This window comes from Triticum dicoccoides, chromosome 5B (assembly GCF_002162155.2).
Source record: "Triticum dicoccoides isolate Atlit2015 ecotype Zavitan chromosome 5B, WEW_v2.0, whole genome shotgun sequence".
NCBI classification, from domain to species: domain Eukaryota; kingdom Viridiplantae; phylum Streptophyta; class Magnoliopsida; order Poales; family Poaceae; genus Triticum; species Triticum dicoccoides.
Window position 1 is genome coordinate 522,820,795 of NC_041389.1, and position 13,668 is coordinate 522,834,462.

Sequence of the window (13,668 nt, forward strand, 5' to 3'; positions counted from 1 at the left end):
GGGCTCGCCTAGCACGACCGGACTAGTCCGCCGGTGGGCAAAGACACCGACAGGCGGGTACGGCCTCCCTCGCGCGCGAGAGCAACGCACGTGACACCCCACGTGGGCGCGGAAAAAACCGCCTCATGACAGTGGCCCCCACACGTCCACGTTTCACCCGTCATGGACCCCCTGAGGTGGGTTGCTCGAGTGCACATCATTCGGGCACATATCGGACGGTGGAGAGCCCCAAGAGCCTCGCGTGGCACGCCAACGGACGATGCGGAGGGCACTCTCACCCGCGAAGCCCCCTAGGAGGCGGGTACTCCAACATACTTTGTAGGAGTAATTACTCCTGTACCATATCTTCATGTTTCACTAAGTAAAATTAGGATTTAAGAAACTAACTTTAGGTTAAGCATCCGAGTTGTGGTTCACAAAACACTTAGCTATTTCAAATGAGCATTTCAGAACCATGATTAACCTAATAATCATGTTTTAGCATGAAGTTCTTGGACGGAGACCACTAAGATCAACTTAATTTGTTATAGCATCTGTTGCTTTAGGATCTCAATCTGAAACTAAACATATTCTTCTTCCATTTGATTAATAAGCCAGGACTGGTAAAACTATTTTAACTATGACATAGAAATGGTAGGATAGGATTCCCATTTAGCACCTGAATCACAACTACACAGCTATGAGCCTGCCACTACTATACCATTACAATAATTAGAGAATGTGCACATAGATACTCAAAAAACCAGTAGAAGAACTATAAGTTTAATTAATTGTTCTCTTCTTCTACCAACTGTACCTAAGTGCTTTTTACGATATGGTGTCCGACTGTCAATAAACCTTCAAGAATACTTAGGAGATGCTAAAGTTGACCCTATTCCTACAGTTACACCGACTGGTGATTGCACAAAGTGGTGCCATCATTGTAAATGTCCGGAAGTTTTGTAAGCGATGAGCTATGCAATCCAAATGAATCGATTAGAATCAGTAAGCAATTCTGCTTAGTGCATGTAAATCATAAAAGAAAAAAGGTCCACGTTAGATTTTTATTATGTGTGCTCCGATTTATCGACAAGGTTTGTGACCAAAAAACAGTTATGCAGTCAGATTTGTATTTGCATTATATTGATGATACATAGGTAATAAAGAGCCTGTTGGCTTTTGAACTCTAAATCAAAACCACCCAGGAACTACACGTGTGCAAGCTGACCAAACAAGCAACCAAGCGAGCTAGAAGGTTGATTGATCAGCAGTGCATACCCACGTAGCCGATACTTGACGTACGTGCGTGAGCTTGTAGAGTCCAGCTATACTGGATCGATTCGAGCGATCGTTCTTGGCGAAACTCTTACGGCAACTAGCAACACGGAAAGCTGAATTGATTTGATGGCCACAGGCTCGTGTCGAGCCTGTTGAATACTTTGTATTGCTCTTTTTCGTTGTGTTACAAGAGGCAGGGTACAGGCACATATATATGCGTAGGACAGCCTAGCAGCTAACCGAAACGTACTAGTAATACTAATCCTACTCGGTGTCATATATGCTGTACTACTCGAATACTAGGATGTCAGGTTTAATCCTAATATTCACCCCCCTAAACATGACATCTTCGATGCGACCTGGATCCCAAATGCAACTGCTGCTACACGTAGTATTTATCCTTGGCATTGCTTTTGCCCCTTCTCGCAGCATTTCAGGGACCGTCTTTGCTGTCGTTGGCTCGTCCGTAGCTTGACGGCAGCGCTTCTCTTTCGTCGCGTCTTCAACCTTCACCTGTTCTTCGGTGCTTGATAGACCGTCTTTCGGATCCTTGAGGAGACATCTTTTGAACCCGAGCGAGACCAAACACGGACAGCGACGCTGAGTCGGTCAAGTCCGGCAACGGCAGTTCCAAGGCGAACAAGAAAGGCGACGATGTGAAGAAGGGCGGCAAGTCAACAACAAGTGGTGGCGGAACGGGCGGCGCCAACGTACAGGCGCATTGCAACATCCCCATCCAGTACCCGATGCTCACCGACGCCAACTACGGCGTGTGGGCGGTGAAGGTGAAGATCATTCTCCGAACCCTTTGAGTGTGGGAGGCCATCACGGACGACGACGTCGACGAGGAGTGCGACGAAGGTGCCATGGCCGCCATAGCCCAGTCTGTGCCAGATTCCATGCTGATGACATTGGCGGAGTTCGAGACAGCAAGAGAGGCGTGGAACGCACTCAAAGAGACGAGGATCGGAGAAGATCGTGTCACGAAGGCTTGGGCACAAGTGCTGAAGCGCCAATTTCACAAGTTGCAAATGGAGGAAACTGAATCGGTGAATGACTATGCCATGCGTCTGACTACTTTAGTGGGAGAGATCCGCACGCTTGGTGCAAAGCTCGAGGAGACCGAGATTGTGGAGAAGTTTTTCAGTTCGGTGACTGATAAATTCACGTACATCATCGGCACGCTCGAGCAGCTTTACGACATCGACGACATGACCATAACGGAGGCGATCGGACGCTTGCGGACATGGGAAGAGAATGCTCGTGGTTGTCGGAAAGGCAAAGGAGGAGGTGGTGACCAACTCATGTACTCACGCGCAGATTGGGAGTCCCCAAGTAGCAAAGGAAGGCGCAACATTGGCGAAGGCTCAAGCAACGCGAAGCGCGGCGGACAAACCGAAGAAGGCAAAGGAAAAGGCAAGCCACAAGGTCGTGGTAAGGCGGACCAATCTAAAGAGCGGAAGCCACGGAACTTGGATATGTCCGAGGTCAAGTGCTATAACTGCAACGAGATGGGTCACTTTGCGATGGATTGTCCGGAGCCTAACAAGAGGGAGATCAAGGCAAATTTGGCGAAGCAGGAAGACGAACGTCCAGGTCTTCTGATGGCCGAAGTTTGTGATCTCGTGGAGCCTAACAAGCGGGAGATCAAGGCAAATTTGGCAAAGCAGGAAGACGAACGTCCAGGTCTTCTGATGGCCGAAGTTTGTGATCTCGTCCAAACAGCGGTTGTAAAACCAAACCGGAAGGTGCTACTTCATGAGAAAAAAGTAACACCAAAGTTATCCGGGAGCCAGAACGTGTCGTGGTATCTCGACACGGGTGCCAGTAACCACATGACAGGGTGCAAGGAGAAGTTCCTCGAGCTAGAATATGATGTTCAAGGCTCGGTCAAGTTCGGTGATGGTTCAAATGTGGAGATTTGCGGGCAAGGCTCTGTCCTCTTCGAGGGTCTCACAGGAGAACATCGCATACTCACCGGAGTGTACTACATCCCACGGCTTCGCAACAACATCATCTCTGTCGGGAAACTTGATGAGAATGGATGCAAGGTGGATATTGAGAACGGAGTGATGACGATCTTCGACAACCTCCGAAACGTGCTAGCGCGTGTGAATCGCACGCGGAACAGGCTCTATATCCTCAACCTTGATCAATCTCAACCGGAGTGTTGGCTCGCCAAGAGTGATGATGATTCGTGGTTATGGCATGCTAGATTTGGACATGTTAACTTCTACGCCTTGAAGAAGATGTCGAAGATGGAGATGATATCTGGGATGCCGTTTATCGACCATGTTGATCGAGTATGTGATGGGTGCTTGGTTGGAAAACAGCACCGCAGGCCGTTCCCTGCTCAGTCTACCTATCGTGCAAGTGATGCACTCGAGCTGCTCCATGGTGATCTATGTGGCCCTATCACCCCAGCAACTCACGGAGGAAAGAAGTACTTCTTCCTTGTGGTAGATGACTACTCGAGATACATGTGGGTTGTTCTCCTACGATCTAAAGATGAGGCGTTTGAAGCGTTCAAGAAGCTGAAGGCTGCAACGGAGATGGAACACAAGCTGAAGGTTCGCGCTCTACGGACAGATCGCGGCGGAGAGTTTACGTCAAACGAGTTCAACGACTACTGTGAGAAGATTGGCATAAAAAGGTTCCTCACGGCACCTTATACGCCACAGCAGAACGGTGTTGTTGAAAGGCGCAATCGAACCATCGTTGACATGGCGAGAAGTTTACTTAAGAGCAAGAACTTGCCGGGGACTTTTTGGGGAGAAGCTGTCTCGACGGCGGTCTATCTTCTCAACCGGGCTCCAACGAAGGCGGTAATCGGCAAGACTCCTATGAAGCAATTTACGGACGAAAGCCGAATGTGTCTCATCTACGGACGTTCGGGTGTGTGGCGCATGTGAAGACGGTGGAGCCGCATCTCTCAAAGCTTGCCGATCGTAGCACCAAGATGGTGTTCATCGGATACGAGAGGAGTTCCGGCATCAAGGCATACCGCTTCTACGATTCACGAACCAAGCGTCTACGGATTTCACGTGACGTCGTGTTTGAAGAAAACCAAGCGTGGAATTGAAGCGCAGCAGCCGACGATGCTCCAAACGGTAACATATTCACAGTTGAATTTCCAACTGATGATGATGCAAGGGAGGATGTTCAGGTGGTTGGCAAGACACCCAACCAAGGTGACCGCAATGGCAGTGATCACCATGGTGCCGACACCGATGACGACGCGCATGGGTCGCAAGGTGATAGCGACAACGACGCGCATGACACTGGCGGAGATCTCGACAATGAGGCGCATAGTGACGATGACAATCAAGATGATGGTCATGATCACGACGACTACGCCGACGACGAGGATGCCAACGACTCGGCATCTACCACGCCCGAGACTCAACGGTCTTCCTCAAGTGCATCGACGCCGACACAATTTGTGTCGCCCCCTTCGCAAGCCACGACGAATTCTTCCGGGCCTCGTCGCTACAAGCCCCTCAAGAAAGTCTACAAGTATGCAAAGCCAGTTACACTCGAGTACTCCGATTTGTGTTTACTCGGAGTTGAGGAGCCGGCGAACTTCGTAGAGGCGAGAAAAAGTTCAAGTTGGACGCATGCCATGGATGAGGAAATGAAGGCGATCGAGAGCAATGGCACGTGGACATTGGTAACCCGACCTCCGAACCAAAAGGCCATAGGTTTGAAGTGGGTTTACAAGTTGAAAAAGGACACGGAGGGTGCCATTGTGAACCACAAGGCAAGACTCGTCGCAAAGGGCTACGTACAACGTCAAGGAGTTGACTATGAGGAGGTGTTTGCACCGGTTGCTCGAATCGAGACGGTGAGAGTGCTCCTAGCTTTGGCAGCACAAGAGGATTGGAAGGTTCATCATATGGATGTGAAATCCGCTTTCCTCAACGGCGACCTCAAAGAAGAAGTGTACGTGGAACAACCCCTCGGCTACGAGAAGAAAGGCGAAGAAGGAAAAGTTTACAAGCTTAAGAAGGCACTTTACGGAAAGCAAGCGCCAAGAGCTTGGAACGCAAAGTTAGACAATTGTTGGCTTTTGATCTCTAGATCAGATGATCAACAATGTACGTGTAAGCTAGCACATACGGAGGCAGCTGGATGGATTTCCAGCCGTAGCTGATCTAGCCAGTACGTACCTCGCGTACGTACGTGAGCTAGCTGATCGATAGAAATCGATCGTTTCGGCGGAACTCGGATAAACTCAGCGAACGAGGAAAAACCAGATCGGTAGACTTGTTCAGAGCAATAAAAGAGCAAGGCTCGATACGAGCCTTTGGCAATAAACATTACCATGGGGGAGCTTGAAAGGAACATAAAAAGCTTGAAGGGGGGCAAACATAAAAAATTAGAGCATTTGAGCTAAAAATATAGGGGCGTTTTCAGATAATAAATTACCATGGGGGAGCCATGGCCCCAGCTCGCCCACTCCTGCCTCTATCCCTGCATTTGTGGCTGCATCATCTTGAAGTATGTCCTTTTCTGACGACTTTGATTTATACTCCCTCCGTTTCTAAATACTTGTCTTTCTAGAGATTTCAACAAGTGACTACATACGGCGCAAAATGAGTGAATCTACACTTTAAAATATGTCTACATACATCCGTATGTTGAGTCCATTTGAAATGCCTAGAAAGACAAGTATTTGGGAACGGAGGGAGTACATCCGAACCATCCAAAGTACAGAGATGGTAATATCGTGCAACGAAGCAATATATATATTCGAGTTCTCTAGTAAAACCAGATTGGAACCAGCTCCAGGTTGGCCAGCCTATATATATGTAGTAGGATACTCTCCTGATCACCACTCTAGCCTTATTAGGCGTTAGCAGGCATGAGCCACCCAAATTCTAGAGCAATATGACAACCTAGGTTTAAGTCATAAGAGGAAGAGGGTTCGATTCAAGGATCACCAAACTCTTGGCACAAGCATCGCAAACAGGAGTCTCAGGGATAGGAATGGGTGGTGTTGGGAATATGTATCAAACCACGTTCACGCATTTTTCGGTCCAGGGCGGGCGGACTATGCGGCAGGTAGCCAGGGCCCTCTCCAGAACATGTCTTGAATGTTGAAGTCGAGCCTTCACCGGTTGACGCTCTTCATTTTAGGTCAACCACGCTTTGTAGTCGAGCTGTCGCTTGACCCTACACTGTAGCCAATTGTTAATTTGTGCAGCCATGCCTTCTAGTATTTTTAGATGAGCCACGCCTTGTACTAGGTTTTAGCCTTGTTTTTTACTCCCTCCGTCCCAAAATTCTTGTTTTAGATTTGTTCAAATGCGGATGTATCAAGTCATGTTTTAGTATTAGGTACATCCGTATCTAGACAAATTTAAGACAAGAATTTTGGTTTTGCATTGTAAACTGAATCACCAATAACTTGTAATCCGACCGATCATGACTTAATTAACTTTAATAGCATGCCTTGATATTGTTCTTCATTTCAGAAAATCCCAAGAGAACTTACCACCAGTGGTCAATCACCCTTCAGGGCTTTCTATTCTAATATTGTGAACTAGGAACATATAGTTGGTACAATGTCACCCTGGAATCTGTGGCCTCAACTCATTTGTCTACGTTGCAATGTTTGTGGTTACCCATTTCCATTACTCGGTTTATAGCCGTCAAGCTTCGCAAGCACGGAGTTCAGTATTGTAAACAGGGGGCTGAACAAGTTGGCCCATGAGCTAGCTTCTAGTCCGCGAAGAACTGGAGATTTCCTGCTCATAGCTGATGTCCCGGCTGATTGTAGAGATGTTTCGACGAACGAGGTCGTCCCAACCATGGTGTAATTCGGTTTGCCATGGATCTCAAAAAAAAAAATTACTCGGTTTAAAAGAAAGAAGCGCGTGAAACAGAGAAGGATAAAATGAACAACCCTCCCATATCACGAAATATGATGAAATTTCACATACTACTAAGAAACAGGTACAGTTGAGAGTTCAGACAATACATGGTTCAAAACAACCCAAATCATGAGGACATAGCATGAGAATGAAGTTGGTCGTTAGATCACCACATCATAGCACTAGTGCCACGCAGACGAAACCACCAGGGGCTTATTCTTCCATCCGAGGTATAGCACCCCGTCCCTCTCCGCGAGCTGGTAGTTTGCCGAGTAGCTCTGCAGCAGCGTCCTGATGGTGGCGTTCACCAGCGAGCTGAGCGGCCACGGCCTAAATCCGACCATCATGAGGCGCCCCTTCCACTTGCCGAAGACCTCGTGCCGCTCCACCCTCTCCGCACCCTCGCAGGCAACAATGTTCACAATCTCCCTCGCCAGGCAGTGCTGCTCCATGTCGATCCTCTTGTCGTCCCTTGGTAGCGTCAGGTCGATGGACTCGAATATGGCAGTGTAGTAGTCAAGCGTCTCTGCAAACCTCTGCTTGAAGGGGACCGTGTTCGTGTTGAGCTCCTGCTCCACAAGGGTTACCACCTTGGGAGACAAGCTTTTCACCAGCCTTAGGATCCGGTCTCGGTGGTTTGCCGTGCTCACAGCCTCATCCGGAATGTGGTGCAGCTCCAGGGTGAAGTTCACTGCAAGAGCTTCCCCAGGGATGACCATGAGATGCTCCTCTTCCACTTCATCACCAGCGACAGCAACCGAATGGAATTCAAAGGGAACCTTGCACAGACCAGCGATGTGTGATAGCCTCCTCCCGACTAAATCGAGCCCACCACCTCGCGCATAGGCTGATAGTGAATCATCAATTCCTGTGATCCTTACAGTTGGTGGTCCACCAGGCCTGGTCGCAAGAGCCTGAAGGAGAGGAATCCATTGAGCTCCTTGAGAGATACCAAAGTCGATTATATGGATCATATCTTCACCCTTTACAGCCTCTGCAATTGCACCGTTTGCCGACATGTAGCCAAACTTGAAGTAAGGGCAGGCCTCATACAGGAAATGCATGTAGGACATGAGGTCAGAACTCCTTGGCTCTTTGCACTTCAGAGCTTTGTAGATCGAGTGGCCGGAGGAGGCAAGCCTGGCAACAAGTCCTTCCACAATGTAGGCTCCAAGTCTCTGATGTGGGTCACCAGATACTGAAACCATTTTCCTCAACTCTGGCACCATCATGTCCTCGCAACAATGTAGTAATTAACTTTTTCACCTGATCTTTTTAACATTGATTATCAAATACTCCCTCCGTTCGGGATTAGTTATCGTTATGATGTATTTAGACGTAACAACACCTAATTTCGGACGGAGGGAATATTATGTTAAATGTCAAGGTTGCAACTTTTTTGATGGTTATGCTAATCCTCACTCGACCTCTCAATGGTTTTACACGAAGATTCATGCGGATTTTTCTTTTTGGTTTTCTATTTTTTTTCCTTTCTGCACTCGGAAAACCAGGGATTACATCAGAGTAGTTAACAATACTCTTCTATAAAAGAGCTTCTTTTGCACAAGTATATGCTACAGAATTAATAGTACGACTAGTATGGCGAAGCTCAGATCCCTGCAAACTACTCCCTCTGTTCCTAAATATAAGTTTTTATAGAGATTTCACTATGGACCACGTACAAAGCAAAATGAGTGAATCTACACTCTAAGATGTATCTATATACATCTGTATATGGTTTCATAGCGGAATCTCTGCAAAGACTTTTTTTTTTGAAAGCTAATCTCTACAAAGACTTATACTCCTAGAGAATGTGAAAACCTACTGGTTTCCCCTTGGACCCGCTCTCCCACAACTGTTTTCAAGTTAAGCAATCAGTTTCAATTATCACTGCTGCGCAACCCCTTTCCCGTGCCATTAGTAGCGCACCTCGGCATGCCAAAATTTCCAAATTCAAGGGGTCAACTACTCTCATATACTCCCTCCGTCCCAAAATAAATGTCTCAACTTTGTACTAGCTTTAATACAAATCTGAACTAAGTTTGAGACACTTATTTTAGAACGGAGGGAGTACCTTACATTTAGCATTGATAAATTTGCCTTCATAAATAATCCTCGCAACAAGTCCTTACACAATATAGGCTCCTGTTACAGTATATGTGGATTGCACTAGTCCTTTCCATCAGTTCGGACTTTTGGTTGCGTTGGCTAGTGCATGAAGCTTAACATGGTATCGGAGCTAAGGTCTTGAGTTCAAGTCCTGGTTTGCGCTTGTTCTTTATTCTCATGTGTAAGCTCATCACCGTCAAAAGTATAATCCACCAATCTCACATTTATTCTCATGAAGTAAGGGCAGGCAAACCTCTGACAGCATCAATACCATCCCTTGGAAGATCCCTTACTGCAATCTTCAAGATGCGGAGCTTGCCAAGTTCTCCGATCCACTTTGGAATACGGGATAATACACAGCTGTGTAGCGACCACTCAAACACCTCAAGAACTGGGGGAGGTACTAAGCCCTCCCAGGAGACTGTCACTTTTAAAGCATCGCAAACAAAAGCATTTTTATGAAAGGGGCCATTAACCAGAGCTAGAGTTTTTAGGTTGGCATGTCCTGAGAGTTGAGAGCCCAGAGCTTCCATGCTTCTCTTCAGATGGTCTGAAGACGGTACATAATAGGTCAGATGAAGATCTCGCAGGTTGTTCAGCTTGCCAATTAACCTCATGCTGCCAATCCAATCCAACAGATTCGTCATAACAAGCAGACTCAGGTGCAACAAGCTTGGGAGATGAATAATATCCCATGGAACAGCAGTAACTTCACTATCCAGAACTAGTGTTTCCAAACATTGTAGCCCTAGCATATGGTTTGGTAATTGTATGCAGATATCACATGCAATTTTTAAATATCTCAGTTGGAACAGATCTGAAATGCCAGTGAGATTTATGGTGTTCCTATCACCATAACCGGATAATTGAAGGTTTAGCACGCGAAGAACCTTAAACTCTGAAATAGAAGGCATACTCTCAAATAATCCAAAAATGGTAAGCGACCGAACTTGTGACCTTCTCATGTCTGCTGGTGTCTTCCAATATTTTGCATCACCAAAGAGGAGAGATAGTCGTCGAACCTTTTGAGGAAGTGCCACATTCCTTCGACCTTCTGAACACTTGTCTGCAATAAGATCATGTACCACATCATGAACAGTACAGGACAACACCTCATTGTTGTACTTGCTACATAGAGTTTGGATGAATCTTCTATTAATAAGTTCATTGAAATAGCTTGCTGCAACTTTCTCCATGTCTTGCCCTTCTGTTGTATGGATGAAACCTTCAGCGACCCATTGCTTCACCAAATCGTCCTTCCAGATTGTGTGGCCCTCTGGATACATATTCAGACACAGCAGGCATATCTTCAAATAGTGAGGAAGATTATTGTAGCTGAGGTTCAATGCTTGTCTTGTTCCTTCTGAAGGAGATATCCACAAACAGGAGCTTAACGAATCACAGAGGTGCGTCAAAAGATCCATTTTTATAACAGGCTGGCTTGATAATAGACTAGCTATGCTGATTGTTGCTAGCGGCAAACCACCACATAATTCAACAATTTTGTTTGTAACTTCTTTGAGTTCTTTAGGACAGTCACTTTCAGAGCCAAAAAGTATGCTAAAGAACAGCTTTCTTGAGTGATCATGATCCAGAGGCCTCATCTCAAAAATATGCTCCGAGTGATAACAACAACATGTTAATGCAACCTCTTCCATTTGTGTAGTTGTTATAACTCTGCTACCATGATTACCTTTTGGAAAAGCATCACTAATAATATCCCATGCTGATGCAGTCCATATATCATCAATAATAATTAAGTACCTAAATGCGAATAAAATTCATGCATGTCAAATACATTATGTTAGGATACTATCAAAATTCACTAGTACAACTAGTATACACAGTGAAACGCATAAAGGATCATATCATCTCCAGAGTCCAGAATGCTCAGGGTGCACGTGAGAGCGAACTGCAGCTCAGGGTGTAACCGGGCCTATGGCATTCTGTGATGGATTGGTTTCACTAACACATGTGTAAGTTCCTGACACTAAAATGTGTCGTTTTAGACACCGGCAAGGTCTCCAACAAACTTTATCCATCTTCTTTCTGTATATGCATGTTAGTCAAAAGATAATACTTATTTTATCAAAGCATTCTTTTGAAAATTCCAATAACTCTATTTTCACATTACAAATCGATATAATTGTCTGTATAAAAGCGGTCATAGTTAGAAAGGCATGGCTTCACATTTTGTAGGAGGGTATGTGTCTATGAACGGAGGTAGAGGTAGTACCTTTTATCTTGTAGATGTTCCCTGATACTGTAAGCAAGGTCAAGTTCCTTGGAATACTCAGTGGGTTGCTGCCCCTGGACTTGCATGAGCATCTCGCGGAGAAGTCTCACCACATCAGGCCTTTTGGACACCCGGACAAAAGCTGTACAATCAAATTGCCCCCCAAATTTGTTGTACAACACTTGTGCAAGTGCAGTTTTACCAAGACATCCAGGTCCAAGAACGGATACCACCTTGAGCTGTTGATCCCCATCATTATCCAATGAGTCGATGAACTCGCTCACCCGATCATCAATTACCATGTCAGCAATTCCTCCGTACGCAGTCAGAAGCGTGCGATCGGCGGGTAAAAATCTACGCCTGAAGATGCTGCAGCGGTGGAGCTCATACCTCTCATGCCGCTCAATCGCTTCTTGGATGTACATCCTGAAATCTGATATGAGTTCCATGATATGCTTGCACCACTTGAGCCTCTTGGGAAGACAAATGAGGACAACACCAATGGCTTTGCAGACTGATCTGATCTTCCCACTATGTTCTGCTGGCACTTGAGCTATGTAGGCAATCTGTTTGTGCCACTTGAGTCCCTTGGGAAGTCTTCTTTTGGAGAAGAGCCTTTTGGGGATCTTAACATGGCGGCCGATTTTGCAGATGAACCTGGTAGTATTGATGCTGGCACGGGCAGGCTGTACACACATGTCCATGTTATCCTCGATGTCATAGGCCAGCTCGCGCGCCTCTTTCATCCAGCGCTTGGCCGTCAGGGGAAGGTCCTCTGCCTCTGCCATTTCAGCAAGGTACTCGCTTAAATCTTCAACATCTTCTTTGAGGAGGTGCATTCTGTCCTTAACCCGGCTCGGCAGCCTGCACCCCTGAGGAGCTAGCAGCATGCCGAGCTTCCCAAGAAGGGATCCCATGCCAAAGGGGGCCTCCATTGTAACTTGGCCACACCTTTGATAATTTGGGAAATCGACATTTCTGCACGGACTAATCAATTGGTGTGTCCAATCGCAGTGCCGACACTTCCATAAACCTTCGCAAAGAAATTTTGAAAGCCAAGTTAGAATCAATTTGACAGAATCCTCCGAATTGCATCAGGCAAGAATGGAAGCATAGAAGCTCTCACCTTTGGTTGGATCGAAGAAGACACTTGTATGCTGCCCAAGCACGTCCCCTCTGATAGGACAGATGATGGGTCACACCCATATCATCTGTCTGGCCGTGTCCGTTTTGGCCCAAACGAAACAACGGCCCAACGCGCGACCTCTTTCGCAAAAGAAGAAAGTATAGTTTTCCCCCTAAAATCCTCCATGATGGATCAATATCCCCCTAAACTCTAAAACCGGATAATTTTCCCCCTAAGCTCCACGAAACCAGATAAATGTGCCCTTGGGGTGGTTTTGGGGTGGATTGAAGGTGGTTTTAATCATGCTGACTTGGCAGGCGTCGCCCGCTCGAGCTTGAGCTCGGCGGCCATGGCCATGGCCGAGCTCGGTCGTCCACGCGCCAGCCCAGCCACCCCAATGCAAACCTGTAACCGCCCACGGCCGCGGCCCAGCAGCCTCTCTCACGCGCATGCCCTCCCCTGGACGGCACCGCCACAACGCCGGGTTAAAGAAGAGGAGGTGCGCCGCCGCCGGCAGTGGCCTGATATCTGTGTTGAGCAAGGTGCTGTGCGGCAAGGCCATGATCGAGGAGTGCTTTGCGCTGGGAAAATCTTGGCGGTGGGTGCTTCACTGGCGTCAACGTCGGCGGCGGTGCGATACCCGTACCATGGAGTTTGGGGACCAAGACGAGTATGAGTGGCAGAGAGCGAGGTGGAAGACGGACATGGAGGTGCACTCGTCGTGGCAACTCAGCGCGGTCTCCGTCCTGGAGTTGCACTCCGATGAGGAGTCTCTGGTGCATCATGCGCTGCAAGCTCTCGGGCCTCAGTTAATCACGCCATGGACTCAGCCTCGTGTTACAATCAATGGTTGATTTTACTTTTCTTGTTTGTTCTGTTCTTGTGACAGGGGAGCACTAGAAGCCATCAACCAACGGGAGCTCACCTCCATCCGAAGATTTCCATGGCCCAACCTCGGCGTGCTTGACATACGACGTCCACGACGAGGCTCGCGCAATAGACAAGCACGACGTCCACGACGAGGCTCGCGCAATAGAGACAGGGCCATCCAGGGAGGGCACGAG

General features: G+C 47.2%; 1 protein-coding gene across 1 annotated transcript; it reads right to left on the reverse strand.

Annotated features, from left to right (window-relative positions):
* Positions 1-7,315: 7,315 nt before the first annotated feature.
* On the reverse strand, positions 7,316-12,961 carry LOC119309929 (disease resistance protein RGA5-like). Its single transcript, XM_037585826.1, has 5 exons — positions 12,915-12,961; positions 12,605-12,654; positions 11,479-12,511; positions 9,482-11,006; positions 7,316-8,368 (listed from the first exon to the last, which is right to left on the reverse strand). The coding sequence occupies exons 1-5, from the start codon at positions 12,959-12,961 to the stop codon at positions 7,316-7,318; spliced, it is 3,708 nt and encodes a 1,235-aa protein (XP_037441723.1).
* Between the last annotated feature and the right edge of the window lie 707 nt (positions 12,962-13,668).